General features: G+C 37.1%; 1 protein-coding gene across 1 annotated transcript; it reads left to right on the top strand.

The window, feature by feature from the left end:
* The first annotated feature begins 15,285 nt into the window (after positions 1-15,285).
* Positions 15,286-23,215, top strand: LOC137618960 (uncharacterized). The gene is made up of 5 exons (XM_068349162.1): positions 15,286-15,703; positions 15,866-16,291; positions 16,761-17,537; positions 17,832-18,699; positions 23,026-23,215. Exons 1-5 carry the CDS (start codon positions 15,286-15,288, stop codon positions 23,213-23,215), a joined length of 2,679 nt encoding a protein of 892 aa, XP_068205263.1.
* The last annotated feature ends 1,078 nt before the right edge of the window (positions 23,216-24,293 follow it).

The raw sequence follows: 24,293 nt of genomic DNA, 5'->3' as shown, positions 1-24,293 counted from the left end.
TTTTAGTTGCTAAATACTTTTAAGGTACTATATCTTTTTTTTTCACTGACATAATTATTGTAGCTCATTAACTTATACATCGCAAGTGACATTAACCTTGTCTCTTCGAATTAATTTGGAAAGGACCTATCGGAAATAAGCAGGAAAAAGAAAATTCTAAGAGCGTCGGGTGTGGGTCTCCACTTGCATAGTCGAAGCGATCAATCCTTTTTTTATCCTTTCTACATAATTGCATTAGGATCCTTATCATCCAAAACCAACAAAGGTCAGGCAGCAAAGAAACAGCTCACCTTCTCAAGCCATTTCCTTGACTGACTGATTAAGGTGAGTGACGACTGATTGATTGACGCTCAATCCTCTCTGTTTCACCATTCAGTCACTCCCAAAGGTGTGCTTTCATTCAGCTGTCTCAAAAAGTCTCGTTCACAAAACATCTATTGAAAAGTTACATGTTATTCCCACTACTGAAAAACAGGGCAAATTTCATCAGAGATTTCTGGGAAGAATATTGAAGGTCTTTGGGTTACGTGTGTGGGGGATAATTCTATCATTTATTGGTATGCTGATTCTGATAATAAAGACTAGGGAATATTTTGTTGTTTGGGCAAAGAAACCAAATCATTTTCATGGACTTGTTTATCAGTGGTGAAATCAGGTGAACATGATTTGGAGAATATTCTTTTGGTTACGAAATCAATTTGATATCTGGAATTGAAAACGCAACGAACAAACAAGAAAGGATTTTTGTGGAGATGAAAATAAAGGCACAAGTTCATTATGCAAAGGTACAAATATAATGAGTCTGAAAGCGACTGAAGTGATGTAGTTTAAAGTTTCTAAAAAGGAAAAACAAACAGTTATAAGCGCACACATCCAGATTTGCATTTGGTAAAGAAGCGAGAAAGGTATTCATATTAACAGCATTAATCCTTGTCATGAAAAATAGAAATATCTGTTCCAGAAAATACATTGTGTATTCATGTTGTTATTAAATTCTATATATTTCACCTAATACTAATAATCTGAGGGTAATGATATCCAAGTTCAGATCACCGATGTCTAACCCGAGCTCATTATCGGTGCCATTCGGTACATGATATCCACAGTCTCTATATTGCTGTAATTCTTAAATGGGATTTAGGTGCAACAATAACAACAAAAACAAAATAAATCACAAGAATAAACCCTAACGAGGATACCGAAACTTGAATTGTCTTAGAGCTGGAATCCATTGTGGAGTGAGACGATGATATCTCTTGTGTGTTTGTGCAAATACCTTTTTCGGTCTAACTTGCAGACGACTTTTGCAAAAGATGACTCCGATGTCGATGATTGCAAATAACTGTCTTCCGTCATTAACAAAGTTTCAGGTGTTGAGACAATTACTTCGAGAAATTCTTTAGTCAAGGTCCTCAGTAAGACTATCAATGTTCTATATTGTTTTGAGGACAGTTCGATATTGTGTATCTCATAAAGTTCTGGAATTGGAAAAGTGACTGCACTGGGTAAGAAAGAGAGGAGAGAGAGAGAGAGAGAGAGAGAGAGAGAGAGAGAGGGGGGGGGAGAGAGATTCCTATAACATTAAACTTCTGGAGTGTTGAAGCAAAGGTAAAAAACCTTAGTCACTTGGTCTGATAATTGCAGAGGTTTGCTATTATTGGAATCTCTCTCTCTCTCTCTCTCTCTCTCTCCTCTCTCTCTCTCTCTCTCTTTGTATTGTAATGAGCTTCCAAATTATATATCTTTCTTGATTAACAGGACTTATTCAGTTACTTTATCAGAGTAGAGCTGTTGCTATAACACTAATAATCGTGCTAATCATGTAAAAAAGTCTCTAAAAAGCTATATACAAAAGGCCTTAAGGCTCACCTTATTCCCTTCCCACTTCCTTTAATAATAGGCAGACTTTGAATGATAAGAACAATCAACATCCAGATGAAGACCTTTTTTCTAAGCAAAACTTTCTACTTCAGCGAAACTACAATTCCTCAACTTCGGTTTGATTCCTCATAAGCCTTCTCGCTAACACTACTAAATCCCTTTGATCTTCAATAACAGAAAATATTTCTCTTAATTCAAAACCTCAAAAGTTTCAGCGATCGAACTTAAGATTGGGATCATGAATTTCTTACCTTAATTAATCCTCTTAAGAAGATTAATTGAGGTAACACGTTCATGATCCCAATCAAATACATTCAATAGAAAACTTCTCTCTCTCTCTCTCTCTCTCTCTCTCTCTTCTCCTCTCTCTCTTCTCTCTCTCCTCATCTTAGGTTCGTAAATCCTGAATCTTTGTTTTATATACAGATTTTTCCAAATTTACTTTCCTTCCAACTCCTTCTAATAATGATCTATTCTAATGAAGGACCAAAAATATTTCTGAAGACAATAGTTTGACATCAGCAAAGTAATGATGAGAGATATATCTAAATTGAATGGATAATATTTCCATACTTTCATAAGAAATCTGTATCACATTGAAGGAAATCTTGGAAGTTTTATTAGAAAGTAAAAAAATGAAAAACCTTTGAAATCCAATAAAGGAATGAGTTAGTTTATGTCCACTACAATAAGTCTGACCTGAAGGTTTTTCTCGGGTCCCATCATTAATGTTGGAATTTGCTTAATGTGGAAAAATGGACATGGGATTAAAAAGCAATGAGAGAGAGAGAGAGAGAGGAGAGAGAGAGAGAGGAGGAGAGAGAGAGGGAGAGAGAGAGAGAGAGAGAGAGAGAGAGAGAGAGATTTCTATGATCGTTTTTTTATGTTACCAAGAGAAGCCTAATGCTTCATCTCAGGAGACTTAGACTGTACCGAGTTTCTGTATTGAATCTCGTACCTGGTCGTCACCTGGCTATGGTGCATCCAAAGCCAAGGCGGAGAAGTGTTAAAGCCTTACAACTCCCTCCACACAAAACTGACTGAAAAGCGAAAATTTAACCTCTCAGGACATTCGATGGGATTGGTTGATTTGATTAGCAGTTTTTCTGGCATCCTGACATTTAGCAACATTTTTGGTAATTTTTTTTTTCCACAGTAATTCTCACACTTCAAGCTCTTGTATTTATCAATCTGTTCACTGGTATAAATCATAATATATCTCTATGACTAATAAGAATTTGCTCTATATCTCAAATAGCTAACAAATATACATAGATATAATGAATGTAGTCCCAAGGAACATTACTCCCTGAAATATGTTATTCTCTGGATCCATTAAAGCAATAAGAATATTTTGTATCAAAATGGAATCTTTGGGAAACCATAAAGTTCATGAAAGGTCTTTAGCAAGACTTTATGTCGTTAAGGGGATCCAGGTACACATTTTGCATTCCCTGGATAACGTCATTTCGTTTTGACTTCAGTGACTGAGGGATCCAAAACATCTTCAACATCGTGTTTTTATTTGTTTTACCTGAGGGATTATTATTATTATTATTATTATTATTATTATTATTATTATTATTTATTATTATTATTATCCTTTCGGTAGTACTTCGTGAATATCGCAAGAATAAGTCAAACTCAAAAATATTTACTCAGTAAAAGAAAATGGTTTCAAAAGTATTTTCCGATTCCTATTCCAACTGATTCTCTTTCCACACTTTTGAGAATCACAATGAAGCAATCTTGTAATAATGTTGAATAATCTTGAGATGAATGTGTGTTTCTCTTCGCAAGTTTTTCTCTTTTTCTCTAGACATGGTCCACTGCTGTTGTTGTTGATCGCCCTCTTCGGAACGAATTGATGGATACCGAACAGAGGTAATGTTGCCTTTGCTCTCGTTTTGTCTGTTTTCCCTTTCACTTTCATTTACTTTTTCATTCTTTCTTTTCCTCTCTTTTTGTTCCTCTGTGCAATTTGCTCCCTGGGAGAAGAACAGAATAAAGGATTTAGATCTAATGACGCAATATTTCAGAGAGAGAGAGAGAGAGAGAGAGAGAGAGAGAGAGAGAGAGAGAGAGAGTGTGTGTAATGGATTCTCCTCCGGTTTTGAAGTAAGGACCATGGGGGATACATGATGGTTTCATGTACCCCCAGAAATGAGGTTTGTCCTTCTTCTTCTTTTTCTTCTTCTTCTTTTTCTTCTTCAGGTGTTTATCCGATGATGTTAAACAGTATGGAGCCTCATAAAAGGACTTTGTTTTTGTAGTTCATAATGTTTCCAGATGTAAATAAGTTTATCTGTTATTTGTGTTGTTTCGTAAGATTTACTTTATAAGATGCATAGGCTGGCTATCTATAATGAGAACAGCTTATTTTAAGAATTCTAAGAGAGAGAGAGAGAGAGAGAGAGAGAGACGAGAGAGAGAGAGATACTATATTCAGTTTGTTAAGCATCTCATAAGTCATTATTCATTCGTCTCCTATTGTATAATATTCGATCGTAATAATAATAATAATAATAATAATAATAATAATAATAATGATAATAATAATAATAATAATAATAATTAAATAGAGAGCATTTTTGTTTTCTGTATATTAAAATGCATTCCTACAACTTCAGAGAGTATCCCAGATCTTGTCTTTCTTATTGATCAAAGACTTGTGATGTGTCCAGAAACTTCTCGAATGTTCTGTTACCGGACATCACACAATGAGGAAATCTTCTGCAATAAACTTTACACAAAATCTTACTATAAACATAAAGCTGCTACAGAATTTTGAATTTTTTCAGATATTCCAGCCTCCCTTGAAAGTTATGTGTCCTTGTAGCACTAATCTCAAGTACAGCAAATGTTTATCTTTTTGAACTCTTCCGTTCATTCAGTAAATGTAAATCAGGAAAATTATTAGAAATATGTAAAATAGGTTAATTTTTTGTCCGTTGGGTGACCCTTTTTTACCTCTGAGTTTTAATGCTTCCGTTTCTGCAGCCACTTTTCTTATTTGTTATTTTTTTATTATTTATGTGTTTTTTTGTGGCGACTTGGTGGTCCCCCTTTTATGAAATGACGGTAATAGGCATTTAAAGACACAAATACCTTTATTGCTATCTGATGATTCTCCGTATTTGTAATTAAGAGTCAACATCCTGGGATAAGTCAAAAGTATTTCAATAATAGCCAAAATACTTTTAAACAGAGAAAATCCTGATTTGATAGTATCTTGACCTGTTTAAGACCATTGTTGACTTCTTTCTATGCTTTCATCCAAACCTGTACTGAACCACCGTTGCCTTGTTTCTATGGTTTCATCAAACCTCACATAAAGAAATTCAATAAGATTAATCAACAGAGATTAAAGACGTCGGTGTAAACAGAATGACATCCGGATGTCCAAACCTCTTTTGGAAATTCCCTTCAGATTGGTTTTGGTGATGTCCCTGATGGTGACATCGGCTCAGATGACTTCAAATGATTCTATTCTGGCATTGAAATATTATGACATTGAATGGTCTGAGAAATTCTCATAATTTGGATTTGTGTTTTGAATGTCATCCCTGGCCATTTTCCTCGTAAAGATCAACTTAATTCGGTTAAGAAAAATCTTGCCTACCAAGTTAATGGTTTTTGTAATCTGTTTAATATCAAAGGAAGAGTAGAGACGTGGAGGTCAAAATAAAATATTTTTGGTCATAACAAACGTTATTAATAAATATATTTCTAAGCATATCAAGTAAAACAAGCAAAAATGGTTTCACTTGGAATTTGAAGCCCATCCTTCTAATCCTCCTTCTGTTCAACAACAAAATAATCCATCTTAGAGCCTCCCTTGGCATGGGTGATGGTTACCTTGCCTTTCATTAGAAGAGACTTAGGTTTGATCCCTGCATGAGGTAGAAATTTACACACACTAGTGCGTGCGCGCGCGCGCACACACACACACACACACACACACATAGACGATCAGATTAGACTGAAAGGAACGAAAGAATGATTTCTTGGAAGGTTTTTTTTTTTAATTTATTATTTCTATAATAATTTCAAATGTTAACTGACTGAGTAATTTATTTCTTTGTCTATCTAATGTACCATCTATTTATCTATTCAAAGAGAGAGAGAGAGAGAGAGAGAGAGAGAGAGAGAGAGAGAGAGAGATCATGCTCTGATACGATGTTCTATTAGGAAATGAAAGTGTATCTTTCAAATATCCTGGTGCTAATATGATTTAGTGCAATATATGTGACATACATTCAAGTGAGAATTGTGATGAACACGACATTTGAGGGAAGACTAAAGAAAGATGCTGTAGACACATACTTATAGACTTGCAACGTGTACTATACAATACTGCTGCTTGGGTATGAATCTCGATTTGTATGTTGAACAAGTATTACGAAAGCCTCCAAACAATACACACACACACACACACACACCGCACGCACACACACCCACCCACACACGCACACACACACATATGAGTAATACGAAGGTTCTAGAAAAATAAGCGGAATGTTTTGACTATAATTCAGAAAGACTCAGCGAAATTCTAACAACAACACCGACCTACTCCTTGTTCACTCTCTCGTCTCTCTGCAATTTATTCTATTCCTTCACAATTACATCTAAAATCATTTCGCTCTATATATCTTATTAATGAATAAAACTCATGAATAAATGTATTAAATACATGTACTACTCATCTACATACGAAATTCATTTAAATAAAAGTTTATATCTGACAATAGCTGACTTGTCTTTCTAAACAGATATTCTGATAAATACGGTCATATATCATTATATAATTTGTCTGTCATCTTTTATCCAATTTACTCTTCATAAAAAAAGGTATTACACAAAAAATAAAGTTTGAATACAAATAGGCTATAATATATCAACATTGAATATTCACTTAAAATTTGTAACATTATCATAATTTATGATTCACACTTTAATTATTTATTCAAACCTTTGATCTATAAAACATTTTTTTCATAATTCCTTTAAAGGTTGATTTTGCATCAAGAGACCTAAAATGCTTTTAGTACCTAATCATGCATGATTTTCAGAAGCCATTAGATCTGGATGTATTTTTATTGGTATCGGAGAAATAATTCCGACTATTTTCTTGTGTTTAATCAACACTTGCATTGGAAAGTGGTCACTATAAGTGCACCACACACACATATGCACGCAAATATATATACTGTATATATATATATATATATATATATATAGATATATATATATATATATATATACTGTATATATATATATATATATATATATGTTAATGCAGAAACACAAACCCATCTGATTGGAAAACAATGTCGTTAATTTTGTAATTGGTAGTTAAAAAGTTGAGGTGTAAACAAATTACGATTTCATCTTACTTCCTAAAATTATGAAGTCTCTTTGACAGTTCAAGCAAGGTTTTCAAGGAGAACAGTTGTATATATTTCGTAAGGATTCATTTTGGGCACACAGATGTAAGTTTTTTGACGAACTTATATGTATATATTTGTTTTATATGTCTTATTCATTTAAGGGTTAAAAGGCGTAAATTGGTTTATTTGTGACATTTAACATTTGATTGTCCTATAAATATGATAAAATGTGATTTAAAGTGGCAATGAAAGTGTCTTGTTTAGAAAATTATATTTAATTAGCTTTGCAAGATGTATTAAGGTACATCATGTCACCGTTATGACTTATTGAATATTATGGGCTATTTAATAATGTACAGTATTTAAAGTTTGTAATAATTCCTTTCAGGAATGAACCTACTGCTACTGCTACTGCTACTGCTACTGTTACTACTGTTACTACTACTACTACTACTACTACTACTACTACGGTTAACGGAATAAAGGTTAAAGTTGAGTTTCTGAGTTTGTGTCGCCCATAACAACAGTTCATTCATCTATAACATGAGTACGGATCAGAAGGACAACGTAGAAGACAATGGTGACGCCAAGGAGAAGTTACGCACCCTCAAGAACAAGCAGACTGCTGCTCTCTCCGCCCTCACAAAGAAACGGAATGAGGTCAGCAAGTGTATGGAGAAGCCTGATAATCACCATTTAGTAAAGACAGGCATGGAGGAGTTTGAGGAAGGGTTAAAGAAGTACAAAGACTGCCACAGTGATTACTTGTCTCAACTACCTGTCAACGAGCACCAGTCAGAAATCAAAAGGTTTGAAGATAATGAATTGTCTGCCATAGGATTCAGATTACAGGTGCATAAATGGATAGCCACAACAGAAGCAAATTTGCAGGATTCTATGGACGGATCTTCACTGCGAAGCAGGTCACATAAATCCAGGAGGTCAGTTAAAAGCACGGCATCAAGTGTAAAGTCTTCTCTCATACAGGAGAAGGCAAAGTTAGCTGGTTTGCTTGCACAGAGGGCACTGCTTGAGAAACAAACAGAAATAGCCCAACAACAGGCAGAATTAAAAGCCAAGGAAGATTTGTTAAAGTTGGATGGTGAAATTGAAGCAGCAAGGGCGAGGGAGAAGGTGTTCCAGGAAGAAGTTATTCCATCGAAAGACAAAGTTTTAAACCCTGAAACACCAGCATTTGTTCCCAGTCACAATGTGCATCAAAATAAACCCAATGTGACCATGCCTTTTCTACCCATGGCACCTGCCCCAGAGTCATTCTACCAAAGTCAGCAACAGTTAGCAGCGGCTATGATGCTGCCTCATGCTGAAGTGACCTAGTTTTGTGGTGATCTTCTTGAATATGCATCATTCATGTTGGCATTTAATGACCGCATTGTGCCACACACCACATCAGACTCCAACAGGCTGTATTTCTTAAATCAGCATCTAGAAGGAAAGCCTAAGTCACTCATAGCTGGGTGCATGTTTATGAATGCATCTGAAGGATACATTGAAGCAAAAAGACTTCTGGACAAAGTGTATGGAGATCCATACAAGGTTTCCATGGCATACATAGACAAGCTAACCAAGTGGCCACAAGTGAGAGGTGATAACAGTGAATCTTTGCAGGAATATGCTTTGTATCTTGTGAAATGTAATCATACCATGCAGTCATTATCAAACATGCAGGTTTTGAATGATTCGCCAAACCTTCAGAGGGTGATTTCAAAGCTGCCCGTGTATATTCAAAATAAGTGGTTGGATCATGTGATAAAGCTCAGGAAGCAAGGTGTTTGTGTGTGTTTCCCCACATTAGTGGAATTTGTGCAGAATGCAGCAGAGGCAGTAATGGATCCTGTATTCAGCAGGGAAGCTTTGGGTAAAGTGTGTGTTTTTTCAAAGGCAAAGGCAAATCATGGCTCAAGTCAGACCAAGCAAAAATCGTTTGCAGTGACAGTGCAACCATCAAATTCTGTCAGCCAGTATACTAGGAAATGCCAACTCTGTAGTGGTCATCATGACCTTGAGGAGTGCCCTCAATTTCTGCACAGGAGTGTGGATGAAAGACGAGAATTTGTTAAAGACAACCGTCTTTGCTTCAGTTGTTTGGGCAATAACCACACTTCAAAAAGGTGTCTCAATCGACGGCAGTGCAAGACATGTAATAAAAGGCATCCTACCACTCTGCACATTGAGAATTTTAGGATGCTTGACAGCAACAGTACAATTGTGTCACAAGCTAGTGCACAGTCTGAAAGTACAGGTCAAGGTTGTGCTAAGGGTCAAGATGGTACTCAAGGTGAAGGTCGCACTCCAGGTCAAGGTTGTGCTAAGGGTCAAGATGGTACTCAAGGTGAAGGTCGCACTCCAGGTCAAGGTAATACTCAGACTCTAAGTAATGTGAGGTCTTCTGCATGTACAATTTCTGATACAGTGTTGCAATCAATCTTGCCTGTGCAATTACGCGTAAAGGGTAGCGACAATGTAGTACAAATTATGCCTTTTATGATACGGGCAGTACAGGTTGTTTCATTAAAGATAATATCAAGGATCAATTAAACTGTAAAGGTATTGAAACAGCTATCAAGTTGCAAACAATGCATGGGACTGATACGGTTAAAACCTTTATTGTGAATGGTCTTGTTGTTGCTGATATACATGGTAATAATGATGTTGTATTACCAAAGGTATCCACACAAAAGGATATTCCTGTTAATCATGATCAAATTCCAAGGTATGAAATGTTAAAGGATTGGCCTCATTTATCAAGTGTTATTAATAAGATTCCAGTGTACCAGCCAGAGTAAGACATAGGAATTCTGATAGGTAGTAACTGTCCAACAGCTTTACAACCTTTAGAGGTTGTACCCACTTCAGGTTATGGCCCCTTTGCAGTAAGATATTTGCATGGATGGACAGTTAATGGGCCTGTACATGTTAAGGTTAGTTCAAATGGGGTTTCATGTCACAGGTTACTTGTATCTGATGTTCAACATGTTACTGACTGTATTACTGTTGAAAGTATTAGGAAGTACTTTGAGTTAGATTTTTCAGAAAGGGATCTTGGATCAGTTCCTGATGAGCGTGGCTTATCTTTTGAGGACACAAGATTTGTGAAAAGGTGTCAGGATGACATTGAATTTAGAGATGGTCACTTTCAGCTACCCATGCCTTTCAGAGATCCTAATGTGAATCTTCCTAACAATAAGAAGCAAGCTGTTAGCAGAGCTAAGTGGCAAAGGAGGAAGATGAAGAATAGTGAAGATTACAGACAGCAGTTCACAGCATTCATGGACAAGTTGTTTGAAAAAGGCTATGCTTACAAGATCCCAGATGATGAGGTCAATAAGATTCCTGTTTGGTATCTTCCTCATCACACAGTTTTTCATCCCAAGAAAGGGAAGATCAGGGTTGTTTTTGACTGTAGTGCCAAGTTTGAAGGTGTGTCATTAAATGATGTTCTGCTACAGGGTCCAAACCTCACCAATTCATTGACGGGAGTACTCATTAGATTCCGGCAGGAGGTTTATGCATTCATTGGAGATATTGAAGATATGTTCTTTCAAATAAAGATTCAACCTGAGAATCAGGACTATGTTAGATTCATGTGGTGGCCTAATGGTGACATCAATCGACCTCTTGAAGAATTCCGAATGGCTGTTCACATTTTCGGAGCAATCTCATCACCGAGTATTGCAAATACTGCATTGAAGGCCACAGCAGACAAAGCAGATGAGAAGTATGATTCAACTGTTGGCAACACTATAAGGCACAATTTCTATGTTGACGACTGTTTGAAGTCATGTGCTGATGTTCCTACAGCAGTGAAGTTGGTGAAGGATTTGGTATCTGCAACTAGTGAAGGAGGATTTAGGTTAACTAAATTTGTCAGCAATTCAAGTGATGTCCTTAAAGCTTTGCCTGCTGAAGATTGTTCGGTTGAAAGGGACAAGTTTAATCTTGACATGGAGAGTTTAATGACAAGAGCCTTAGGAATGTTATGGGACCTTAAAGAAGACTCATTCAAGTTCTCAATTGAGCTCAAGGATAACCCATTCACCAGAAGAGGATTGTTATCAACTATCTCATCATTATATGATCCCCTTGGGTTGCTCTCTCCAATCATCTTACCGGCCAAGAAACTGTTACATGAATTGTGTCAAGATGAGAGTTTGGACTGGGATGAGAGGATTCCAGATGAGCCAGCTGAAAGGTGGGAACATTGGATACAAGGTCTTCATTTACTGGAGCAGCTTTCAATACCAAGATGCTTCAAGTCAAGTAGGTTTGGTAATGTGACAGGTTCAAGTCTTGTATTATTCAGCGATGCAAGTACAGGTGGTTATGGTGTTGCAGCATACCTTGTTCTTCATGGTGGAAACCAAGTGCAGTCAAATCTTGTCATGGGAAAATCAAGAGTATCTCCCAAAAAGGTGGTGACTATACCTAGGTTAGAACTTACAGCTGCAACTGTGTCTGTCAAGGTTGCTCAACACATCCTGAAGGAGTTGGAGTTTACTGTTGGCAAGGTAGTGTACTACACAGATTCAACAACAGTCCTTCACTATATTCATAGCAACACTAAAAGGTTCCCTGTTTTTGTAGCCAACAGAGTCAGGGTTATAAGGGACTACTCCCAGCCTGAGCAATGGAGATATGTAAACTCCAGTGATAACCCTGCTGATGTGGCATCAAGAGGTATTAGTGTACATCAGTTTTTGCAGTATGACGAATGGTTTCATGGCCCATCATTTATTGCATCTGATTATTTGCCTTCACAGGAGTATGTGTGTGCAGATTGTGTTGATGATACGAGTGAACATGTGTCTGCGGTCACAATTTCTGAAGAACCTCATGGGTTTACAAGATTAATTGAATATTTCTCTTCATGGTCAAGGTTACAAAAGGCAGTTTCTGTATTTCAACAACTAAAGTCAATCCTTAGTGGTAAAAGGAAAGGTTGTGTAACCACTGATGCTGAAAGGGCAATAATAATGTATGTTCAACGGGAGGTGTTTGGTGATGAAGTGAAGGATTTATCAAGGGAATTGTCAGTTGGCAAGAGTAGTCCAATATATAAGCTTGATCCCTTTCTTGATTCTGAGGATGGATTATTGAAGGTTGGAGGTAGGATAAGAAGGTCTGACATTCCACAGTCTGCCAAACATCCCATACTGTTACCAAAGAAGCATCATGTGACTACATTGTTGATACGACATGAGCATGAATTATTAGCTCATTCAGGTAGAAACCATGTTCTCTCAAATCTAAGGCAGAAGTATTGGATCATCAATGCTAATGCAACTGTCAGGAATGTGTTATTCCATTGTGTTACTTGCAGGAAGTTGAAAGAACCAGCTTTGAGTCAAAAGATGGCTGATCTTCCAGCAGACAGATTGGAACCTTCACCACCATTCAGTAATGTTGGTATTGACCTCTTTGGACCCTATTACATCAAGGAAGGAAGAAAGGAGTTAAAGAGGTATGGTGTGATATTTACCTGCTTGGTTAGTAGGTCAATTCATATTGAAACTGCAAACACTTTACAATCTGACTCTATCATAAATGCTTTGCGAAGATTTGTTTCTCGAAGAGGTCATCCTAAGGTTATCAGATGTGATAATGGAACCAACTTGCATGGGGCTGAGAGAGAACTTAAGGCAGCTCTTGATGAGATGGAGGAAAGGAAGATTGAGAAGTATTTGTCACATCATCATATTGAATGGAAATTCAATCCACCTGCAGCAAGCCACATGGGTGGTTGTTGGGAGCGCCAAATCAGAACAGTTAGAAAAGTATTGTCTGCACTGGTGAAGGAATTTGGTGAAAGGCTAAATGATGAAAGTTTACGGACTCTGCTTTGTGAGGTTGAGAGCATCGTCAATTCAAGACCGTTAACCACTGTAAGTGACAGCGTAGATGACCTTGAGCCACTAACTCCAAACCATTTGTTGATTCCAAAATCTTAAGTGATCCCTCCCCCTGGCTTGTTTCAAAAGGATGATGTTTACATGAGGAGAAGGTGGAGATGCGTTCAATATCTGACCAACCTGTTTTGGTCAAGATTTAGAAAAGAGTATTTGAGCACTTTACAGACTAGACAAAAGTGGAATGAAGCAAGAAGAAATCTAATTGTTGGCGATGTGGTCTTGGTAAAAAGTGACATTGAGCCAAGGAATCACTGGCCAATGGGGCGAGTGATAGAAGTATACCCTGATGACAAAGGAACAATTCGCAGTGCCAAGATTAAGACGCTTTCTTCGGTTATTGTCCGTCCTATTCAGAAGCTAGTGTTATTAGTTGAAGGCTAGGATTTTCATGTTAAATGTAACGTGATATTATGTTGTTCTTATGGCCTATCATTTGATATTATATATTATTAGAGTTATGAAGATGTTTAATTTTGTTTAGGTGAATAAGTGAATCGTGGAAGTGTTTTGAATTCAAAGAGTTTGTATTGTAACTTAAAGGTTATTTATTGTGTCTGCATGTGTAGGTGTATATTTTGATAAACAGGTTTAATCTGTTTACGAGGCTGAGTATGTTAATGCAGAAACACAAACCCATCTGGTTGGAAAACAATGTCGTTAATTTTGTAATTGGTAGTTAAAAAGTTGAGAGGTGTAAACAAATTACGATTTCATCTTACTTCCTAAAATTATGAAGTCTCTTTGACAGTTCAAGCAAGGTTTTCAAGGAGAACAGTTGTATATATTTCGTAAGGATTCATTTTGGGCACACAGATGTAAGTTTTTTGACGAACTTATATGTATATATTTGTTTTATATGTCTTATTCATTTAAGGGTTAAAAGGCGTAAATTGGTTTATTTGTGACATTTAACATTTGATTGTCCTATAAATATGATAAAATGTGATTTAAAGTGGCAATGAAAGTGTCTTGTTTAGAAAATTATATTTAATTAGCTTTGCAAGATGTATTAAGGTACATCATGTCACCGTTATGACTTATTGAATATTATGGGCTATTTAATAATGTACAGTATTTAAAGTTTGTAATAATTCCTTTCAGGAATGAACCTACTGCTACTGCTACTGCTACTGCTACTGTTACTACTGTTACTACTACTACTACTACTACTACTACTACGGTTAACGGAATAAAGGTTAAAGTTGAGTTTCTGAGTTTGTGTCGCCCATAAAAATAGTTCATTCATCTATAACATGAGTACGGATCAGAAGGACAACGTAGAAGACAATGGTGACGCCAAGGAGAAGTTACGCACCCTCAAGAACAAGCAGACTGCTGCTCTCTCCGCCCTCACAAAGAAACGGAATGAGGTCAGCAAGTGTATGGAGAAGCCTGATAATCACCATTTAGTAAAGACAGGCATGGAGGAGTTTGAGGAAGGGTTAAAGAAGTACAAAGACTGCCACAGTGATTACTTGTCTCAACTACCTGTCAACGAGCACCAGTCAGAAATCAAAAGGTTTGAAGATAATGAATTGTCTGCCATAGGATTCAGATTACAGGTGCATAAATGGATAGCCACAACAGAAGCAAATTTGCAGGATTCTATGGACGGATCTTCACTGCGAAGCAGGTCACATAAATCCAGGAGGTCAGTTAAAAGCACGGCATCAAGTGTAAAGTCTTCTCTCATACAGGAGAAGGCAAAGTTAGCTGGTTTGCTTGCACAGAGGGCACTGCTTGAGAAACAAACAGAAATAGCCCAACAACAGGCAGAATTAAAAGCCAAGGAAGATTTGTTAAAGTTGGATGGTGAAATTGAAGCAGCAAGGGCGAGGGAGAAGGTGTTCCAGGAAGAAGTTATTCCATCGAAAGACAAAGTTTTAAACCCTGAAACACCAGCATTTGTTCCCAGTCACAATGTGCATCAAAATAAACCCAATGTGACCATGCCTTTTCTACCCATGGCACCTGCCCCAGAGTCATTCTACCAAAGTCAGCAACAGTTAGCAGCGGCTATGATGCTGCCTCATGCTGAAGTGACCTAGTTTTGTGGTGATCTTCTTGAATATGCATCATTCATGTTGGCATTTAATGACCGCATTGTGCCACACACCACATCAGACTCCAACAGGCTGTATTTCTTAAATCAGCATCTAGAAGGAAAGCCTAAGTCACTCATAGCTGGGTGCATGTTTATGAATGCATCTGAAGGATACATTGAAGCAAAAAGACTTCTGGACAAAGTGTATGGAGATCCATACAAGGTTTCCATGGCATACATAGACAAGCTAACCAAGTGGCCACAAGTGAGAGGTGATAACAGTGAATCTTTGCAGGAATATGCTTTGTATCTTGTGAAATGTAATCATACCATGCAGTCATTATCAAACATGCAGGTTTTGAATGATTCGCCAAACCTTCAGAGGGTGATTTCAAAGCTGCCCGTGTATATTCAAAATAAGTGGTTGGATCATGTGATAAAGCTCAGGAAGCAAGGTGTTTGTGTGTGTTTCCCCACATTAGTGGAATTTGTGCAGAATGCAGCAGAGGCAGCAATGGATCCTGTATTCAGCAGGGAAGCTTTGGGTAAAGTGTGTGTTTTTTCAAAGGCAAAGGCAAATCATGGCTCAAGTCAGACCAAGCAAAAATCGTTTGCAGTGACAGTGCAACCATCAAATTCTGTCAGCCAGTATACTAGGAAATGCCAACTCTGTAGTGGTCATCATGACCTTGAGGAGTGCCCTCAATTTCTGCACAGGAGTGTGGATGAAAGACGAGAATTTGTTAAAGACAACCGTCTTTGCTTCAGTTGTTTGGGCAATAATCACACTTCAAAAAGGTGTCTCAATCGACGGCAGTGCAAGACATGTAATAAAAGGCATCCTACCACTCTGCACATTGAGAATTTTAGGATGCTTGACAGCAACAGTACAATTGTGTCACAAGCTAGTGCACAGTCTGAAAGTACAGGTCAAGGTTGTGCTAAGGGTCAAGATGGTACTCAAGGTGAAGGTCGCACTCCAGGTCAAGGTTGTGCTAAGGGTCAAGATGGTACTCAAGGTGAAGGTCGCACTCCAGGTCAAGGTAATACTCAGACTCTAAGTAATGTGAGGTCTTCTGCATGTACAATTTCTGATACAGTGTTGCAATCAATCTTGCCTGTGCAATTACGTGTAAAGGGTAGCGACAATGTAGTACAAACTTATGCCTTTTATGATACGGGCAGTACAGGTTGTTTCATTAAAGATAATATCAAGGATCAATTAAACTGTAAAGGTATTGAAACAGCTATCACGTTGCAAACAATGCATGGGACTGATACGGTTAAAACCTTTATTTTTGAATGGTCTTGTTGTTGCTGATATACATGGTAATAATGATGTTGTATTACCAAAGGTATTCACACAAAAGGATATTCCTGTTAATCATGATCAAATTCCAAGGTATGAAATGTTAAAGGATTGGCCTCATTTATCAAGTGTTATTAATAAGATTCCAGTGTACCAGCCAGAGTTAGACATAGGAATTCTGATAGGTAGTAACTGTCCAACAGCTTTACAACCTTTAGAGGTTGTACCCACTTCAGGTTATGGCCCCTTTGCAGTAAGATATTTGCATGGATGGACAGTTAATGGGCCTGTACATGTTAAGGTTAGTTCAAATGGGGTTTCATGTCACAGGTTACTTGTATCTGATGTTCAACATGTTACTGACTGTATTACTGTTGAAAGTATTAGGAAGTACTTTGAGTTAGATTTTTCAGAAAGGGATCTTGGATCAGTTCCTGATGAGCGTGGCTTATCTTTTGAGGACACAAGATTTGTGAAAAGGTGTCAGGATGACATTGAATTTAGAGATGGTCACTTTCAGCTACCCATGCCTTTCAGAGATCCTAATGTGAATCTTCCTAACAATAAGAAGCAAGCTGTTAGCAGAGCTAAGTGGCAAAGGAGGAAGATGAAGAATAGTGAAGATTACAGACAGCAGTACACAGCATTCATGGACAAGTTGTTTGAAAAAGGCTATGCTTACAAGATCCCAGATGATGAGGTCAATAAGATTCCTGTTTGGTATCTTCCTCATCACACAGTTTTTCATCCCAAGAAAGGGAAGATCAGGGTTGTTTTTGACTGTAGTGCCAAGTTTGAAGGTGTGTCATTAAATGATGTTCTGCTACAGGGTCCAAACCTCACCAATTCATTGACGGGAGTACTCATTAGATTCCGGCAGGAGGTTTATGCATTCATTGGAGATATTGAAGCTATGTTCTTTCAAATAAAGATTCGACCTGAGAATCAGGACTATGTTAGATTCATGTGGTGGCCTAATGGTGACATCAATCGACCTCTTGAAGAATTCCGAATGGCTGTTCACATTTTCGGAGCAATCTCATCACCGAGTATAGCAAATACTGCATTGAAGGCCACAGCAGACAAAGCAGATGAGAAGTATGATTCAACTGTTGGCAACACTATAAGGCACAATTTCTATGTTGACGACTGTTTGAAGTCATGTGCTGATGTTCCTACAGCAGTGAAGTTGGTGAAGGATTTGGTATCTGCAACTAGTGAAGGAGGATTTAGGTTAACTAAATTTGTCAGCAATTCAAGTGATGTCCTTAAAGCTTTGCCTGCTGAAGATTGTTCGGTTGAAAGTGACAAGTTTAATCTTGACATGGAGAGTTTAATGACAAGAGCCTTAGGAATGTTATGGGACCTTAAAGAAGACTCATTCAAGTTCTCAATTGATCTCAAGGATAACCCATTCACCAGAAGAGGATTGTTATCAACTATCTCATCATTATATGATCCCCTTGGGTTGCTCTCTCCAATCATCTTACCGGCCAAGAAACTGTTACATGAATTGTGTCAAGTTGAGAGTTTGGACTGGGATGAGAGGATTCCAGATGAGCCAGCTGAAAGGTGGGAACATTGGATACAAGGTCTTCATTTACTGGAGCAGCTTTCAATACCAAGATGCTTCAAGTCAAGTGGGTTTGGTAATGTGACAGGTTCAAGTCTTGTATTATTCAGCGATGCAAGTACAGTTGGTTATGGTGTTGCAGCATACCTTGTTCTTCATGGTGGAAACCAAGTGCAGTCAAATCTTGTCATGGGAAAATCAAGAGTATCTCCCAAAAAGGTGGTGACTATACCTAGGTTAGAACTTACAGCTGCAACTGTGTCTGTCAAGGTTGCTCAACACATCCTGAAGAAGTTGGAGTTTACTGTTGGCATGGTAGTGTACTACACAGATTCAACAACAGTCCTTCACTATATTCATAGCAACACTAAAAGGTTCCCTGTTTTTGTAGCCAACAGAGTCAGGGTTATAAGGGACTACTCCCAGCCTGAGCAATGGAGATATGTAAACTCCAGTGATAACCCTGCTGATGTGGCATCAAGAGGTATTAGTGTACATCAGTTTTTGCAGTATGACGAATGGTTTCATGGCCCATCATTTATTGCATCTGATTATTTGCCTTCACAGGAGTATGTGTGTGCAGATTGTGTTGATGATACGAGTGAACATGTGTCTGCGGTCACAATTTCTGAAGAACCTCATGGGTTTACAAGATTAATTGAATATTTCTCTTCATGGTCAAGGTTACAAAAGGCAGTTTCTGTATTTCAACAACTAAAGTCAATCCTTAGTGGTAAAAGGAAAGGTTGTGTAACCACTGATGCTGAAAGGGCAATAATAATGTATGTTCAACGGGAGGTGTTTGGTGATGAAGTGAAGGATTTATCAAGGGAATTGTCAGTTGGCAAGAGTAGTCCAATATATAAGCTTGATCCCTTTCTTGATTCTGAGGATGGATTATTGAAGGTTGGAGGTAGGATAAGAAGGTCTGACATTCCACAGTCTGCCAAACATCCCATACTGTTACCAAAGAAGCATCATGTGACTACATTGTTGATACGACATGAGCATGAATTATTAGCTCATTCAGGTAGAAACCATGTTCTCTCAAATCTAAGGCAGAAGTATTGGATCATCAATGCTAATGCAACTGTCAGGAATGTGTTATTCCATTGTGTTACTTGCAGGAAGTTGAAAGAACCAGCTTTGAGTCAAAAGATGGCTGATCTTCCAGCAGACAGATTGGAACCTTCACCACCATTCAGTAATGTTGGTATTGACCTCTTTGGACCCTATTACATCAAGGAAGGAAGAAAGGAGTTAAAGAGGTATGGTGTGATATTTACCTGCTTGGTTAGTAGGTCAATTCATATTGAAACTGCAAACACTTTACAATCTGACTCTATCATAAATGCTTTGCGAAGATTTGTTTCTCGAAGAGGTCATCCTAAGGTTATCAGATGTGATAATGGAACCAACTTGCATGGGGCTGAGAGAGAACTTAAGGCAGCTCTTGATGAGATGGAGGAAAGGAAGATTGAGAAGTATTTGTCACATCATCATATTGAATGGAAATTCAATCCACCTGCAGCAAGCCACATGGGTGGTTGTTGGGAGCGCCAAATCAGAACAGTTAGAAAAGTATTGTCTGCACTGGTGAAGGAATTTGGTGAAAGGCTAAATGATGAAAGTTTACGGACTCTGCTTTGTGAGGTTGAGAGCATCGTCAATTCAAGACCGTTAACCACTGTAAGTGACAGCGTAGATGACCTTGAGCCACTAACTCCAAACCATTTGTTGATTCCAGAATCTTAAGTGATCCCTCCCCCTGGCTTGTTTCAAAAGGATGATGTTTACATGAGGAGAAGGTGGAGATGCGTTCAATATCTGACCAACCTGTTTTGGTCAAGATTTAGAAAAGAGTATTTGAGCACTTTACAGACTAGACAAAAGTGGAATGAAGCAAGAAGAAATCTAATTGTTAGCGATGTGGTCTTGGTAAAAAGTGACATTGAGCCAAGGAATCACTGGCCAATGGGGCGAGTGATAGAAGTATACCCTGATGACAAAGGAACAATTCGCAGTGCCAAGATTAAGACGCTTTCTTCGGTTATTGTCCGTCCTATTCAGAAGCTAGTGTTATTAGTTGAAGGCTAGGATTTTCATGTTAAATGTAACGTGATATTATGTTGTTCTTATGGCCTATCATTTGATATTATATATTATTAGAGTTATGAAGATGTTTAATTTTGTTTAGGTGAATAAGTGAATCGTGGAAGTGTTTTGAATTCAAAGAGTTTGTATTGTAACTTAAAGGTTATTTATTGTGTCTGCATGTGTAGGTGTATATTTTGATAAACAGGTTTAATCTGTTTACGAGGCTGAGTATGTTAATGCAGAAACACAAACCCATCTGGTTGGAAAACAATGTCGTTAATTTTGTAATTGGTAGTTAAAAAGTTGAGAGGTGTAAACAAATTACGATTTCATCTTACTTCCTAAAATTATGAAGTCTCTTTGACAGTTCAAGCAAGGTTTTCAAGGAGAACAGTTGTATATATTTCGTAAGGATTCATTTTGGGCACACAGATGTAAGTTTTTTGACGAACTTATATGTATATATTTGTTTTATATGTCTTATTCATTTAAGGGTTAAAAGGCGTAAATTGGTTTATTTGTGACATTTAACATTTGATTGTCCTATAAATATGATAAAATGTGATTTAAAGTGGCAATGAAAGTGTCTTGTTTAGAAAATTATATTTAATTAGCTTTGCAAGATGTATTAAGGTACATCATGTCACCGTTATGACTTATTGAATATTATGGGCTATTTAATAATGTACAGTATTTAAAGTTTGTAATAATTCCTTTCAGGAATGAACCTACTGCTACTGCTACTGCTACTGCTACTGTTACTACTGTTACTACTACTACTACGGTTAACGGAATAAAGGTTAAAGTTGAGTTTCTGAGTTTGTGTCGCCCATAACAATATATATATATATATATATATATATATATATATATATATATATATATATATATATATATATATATATATATATATATATATATATATATATATATATATATATATAAATATATATATATATATATATCTATCTATCTATCTATCTATCTATCTATCTATCTATCTATCTATCTATCTATCTATCTATCTATCTATCTATCTATATATATATATATATATATATATATATATATATATATATATATTTCCATTTTCTTCTGTGGATCCTATTTGCACAAAGTGTGAAACTGCAACCCTCCACTATCACTCTTCATTGTCCTCGTATACCCAAGAAAAAGGATTCATCTTCGAAGGTTATCTAAATTAACATCTTTCATTAATAGGATTTTTATTATTATTCCAAAAGGAACTTCTTAATATCTTAACTATTTGTTTTCCTTTTATTATTATTATTATTATTATTATTATTATTATTATTATTATTATTATTATTATTATTATTATTATTTGGTTTGTCTAATCGATTTTAAGGAAGTGAGAAATCCTTGTTGCTGTCAATCATATTTGGTTTTATATCTTATTGCAGCAATAAACTCTCTTATTATATAATTATTTTTTCTCCCTGGCCAACTACGCTCATTTCTCAGCTCCTTGCTCTTCGGGTAGGGAGAGAGGAAGTAATCATACTCTAATGAGAGGTGGTACACTGAGAGGTACACTCGGAAACTACAACTGCCGTGTTGTAGTTAGGAAAGGGGTGGGGGTGGGAAGGGTTGAATCTGTGTGTGTATGTATATCTAACTAAATATTTAGAAACTTTTATTATCTGAGGAATGAGGTTATACGAGAGATTAATATCCTGATCAGGAATAAGAAATTAAAAAACTACGAGTTTTTCCAACAAATTAGGATGATTGCGGAAGCAGAAGACCTGACAGGAGAACAAAAAAAAAAGAAAAACAGAAACCAACACAAGTAAACACACCAGGAAATCCATTAATAACTAATAATTGAAATGAATGAATACAAAAGCTGTGTTATTATTACAAAAAGGAATAGTACAAGAGTCATTTCTCCCCATGAAGTCTAAAGAAGCGATGTCTGAAAGGGATATCAGAGTACTGTATGTTACAGCTACATATCCTGTAGCTATAATTAAAAAGAAGTAAATATTAATCCTACGTCTATTGAAAGGAATTAGTGAACTGAGCAGAAACAGGTATTATATCCCAGATATAGAATGACTGAATAAATGCTATGCAACGGATATTACTACAAGTTTCCTTTCCCTAAGGTAACAACCATCACTTCAGGATTACTAGAAATTTTCTATTTATTGTACATATACATAACTATCTTCTTACCAACTCATTGCTGATCTGTTTCATGAACATTTATATTTGCATACTTAAAAGAGATGTTTTTGCATTAAACTTTCTGTCTGAATTGTCTTAATTAAAACAGTTTTCCCGAAAAACTGATAAAAACTATTCATGACAAAGAGTGTTTCGTTTAACAGATCTGAGTATTTAAGGCATGAAATTACTTTCTTTTTTTTTCTCTTGAGAAGAAAAATCCTTGCTGGGAAAGGTTGTATCTCTCTCTCTCTCTCTCTCTCTCTCTCTCTCTCTCTCTCTCTCTCTCTCTCTCTCTCTCTCTCTCTCTCTCTCCAGAAAAACGGCTTTTCTTCCTAATGGAAACAAAAGTTATTCACTGAAGACTTATTCCAGTGTCATGTTGATAAAAATTGAGAATTTTTCAAGTTTCTAAAAGTTTTCGTTATTGATCTGATGAGAAATTGGCTGAAAGTTAGTTGAGTTTTACGAAGCAAAGTTTGAAAGACGAGTTTTGGAAGAAGAAGAAGAGTCTGGTTCCTTCACTTGAGAAGACCTACGGATAAAGATGATGATGAGAGGGACTTGTGTTACATTACTTATTTGTGAAATACCAAACCTTTCAGTCTTCCATCTTTTGTTCTTTACATCTTTGCAGGAAAGGTTAATGTGGAAGCAGATGGATCAGTGGCTCTCAGTGTTGGTCTCCCTCTCAAGGTCTCATCTTTGTTAACCGGGAGGAGCGGGAGGGAGGGGGAGGGGAGGGAAATGGAGTGGAGGAGAGGGGAAGAAGAGGGGAGGAAGTGGAGGGGATGAGGAGGGGAGGGAAGGGGAAGGGAACGGAGGAGGGTAAGGAAAGGGGGAGGGGAAGGGGGGAGGGGAGGGGAGGAAGATGATAGAAGGGAGGGGAAAGGTGTCTGCTTACCTCCCCTCATGAGCGTGAAGAAGAGGGAAAAGAGGAAGAGTTACATAAGGAGGACATTGTAGATGTGTTTGTGCTAAGTGTGCAGCTTCCCTCCTTGTGTAAATAGGATGGGTACATTAATCAAATGGAATACTTTTTGAAACCTCCCTTTGTAGCATGAAGGGGATTGCTAGAATAAACATAAACTTTCTCCGTGAATTTCCTTATTGCTCCAGATTGCATGTTTATTGCATCTTTAAATATCCATCGATGTTAATCAAAGTTTGACGTCAGATGTCACTGAGATGTTCCCTCCCCTCAAAAGAAGCCATCGGTGAGTGACGTCTCCAAGCGATAAACTATTCGGGACACTTCGATTTATTATTTCACTTCCAGAAAAGTTAATCTCAATATATCATTTCAAAGGTTAGATAATCTCTCTCTCTCTCTCTCTCTCTCTCTCTCTCTCTCTCTCTCTCTCTCTCTCTCTCTCTCATTTTTGAGTCAGGAGAATTTCTGAGTTTCATTTACTTAGGGCCCTATCATGTCTCCTCTCCTTACATAAGAAAAGAAGCCTTCAAAATACGTAAAATAAGAATGACTTAATTATCCCAAGGATTTATGAAACTCTCTTCCTTGCCATATTCTTTACATTATTAGACATTCTCAAAAATGCTACTTTCCTCCTCTGCAACTGATTACCGAATGCTAATGTTCCATTCATGCTTCCGTCCTCAAGATCAGATTTGAGAATAAATCAGTTCATTAGACCAAACATTCTTCTGTATAGTACAACATCTCCGGGAATCAGAGAATAAATAATATCAATATTTTTCCTTAGATTAATTCAGTTATTTTGAACGTATTAAATCCCATTTTAACTTCTAGATATCATTAATACTACTCTAATTTCTGAATCAGATTCATTCCAGGTTGGACACGTGACAATAATGAGATTAAAAATCCAGAGAAAACAGTGGGATCTTGTGG

The sequence above is a fragment of the Palaemon carinicauda genome, chromosome 25 (assembly GCF_036898095.1).
Source record: "Palaemon carinicauda isolate YSFRI2023 chromosome 25, ASM3689809v2, whole genome shotgun sequence".
NCBI classification, from domain to species: Eukaryota; Metazoa; Arthropoda; class Malacostraca; order Decapoda; family Palaemonidae; genus Palaemon; species Palaemon carinicauda.
This window is presented reverse-complemented; position numbering and strand designations above follow the sequence as displayed.

Bases quoted from the DNA above. Each gene is read 5' to 3' on its own strand.
- LOC137618960 (XM_068349162.1), top strand. From the start codon at position 15,286: ATGTTGGCATTTAATGACCGCATTGTGCCACACACCACATCAGACTCC. The intron at 15,704-15,865 runs GTGTTTGTGTGT...AATCGTTTGCAG, and splicing joins GATAAAGCTCAGGAAGCAAG to TGACAGTGCAACCATCAAAT. The intron at 17,538-17,831 runs GTGACATCAATC...ATGTCCTTAAAG, and splicing joins ATTCATGTGGTGGCCTAATG to CTTTGCCTGCTGAAGATTGT.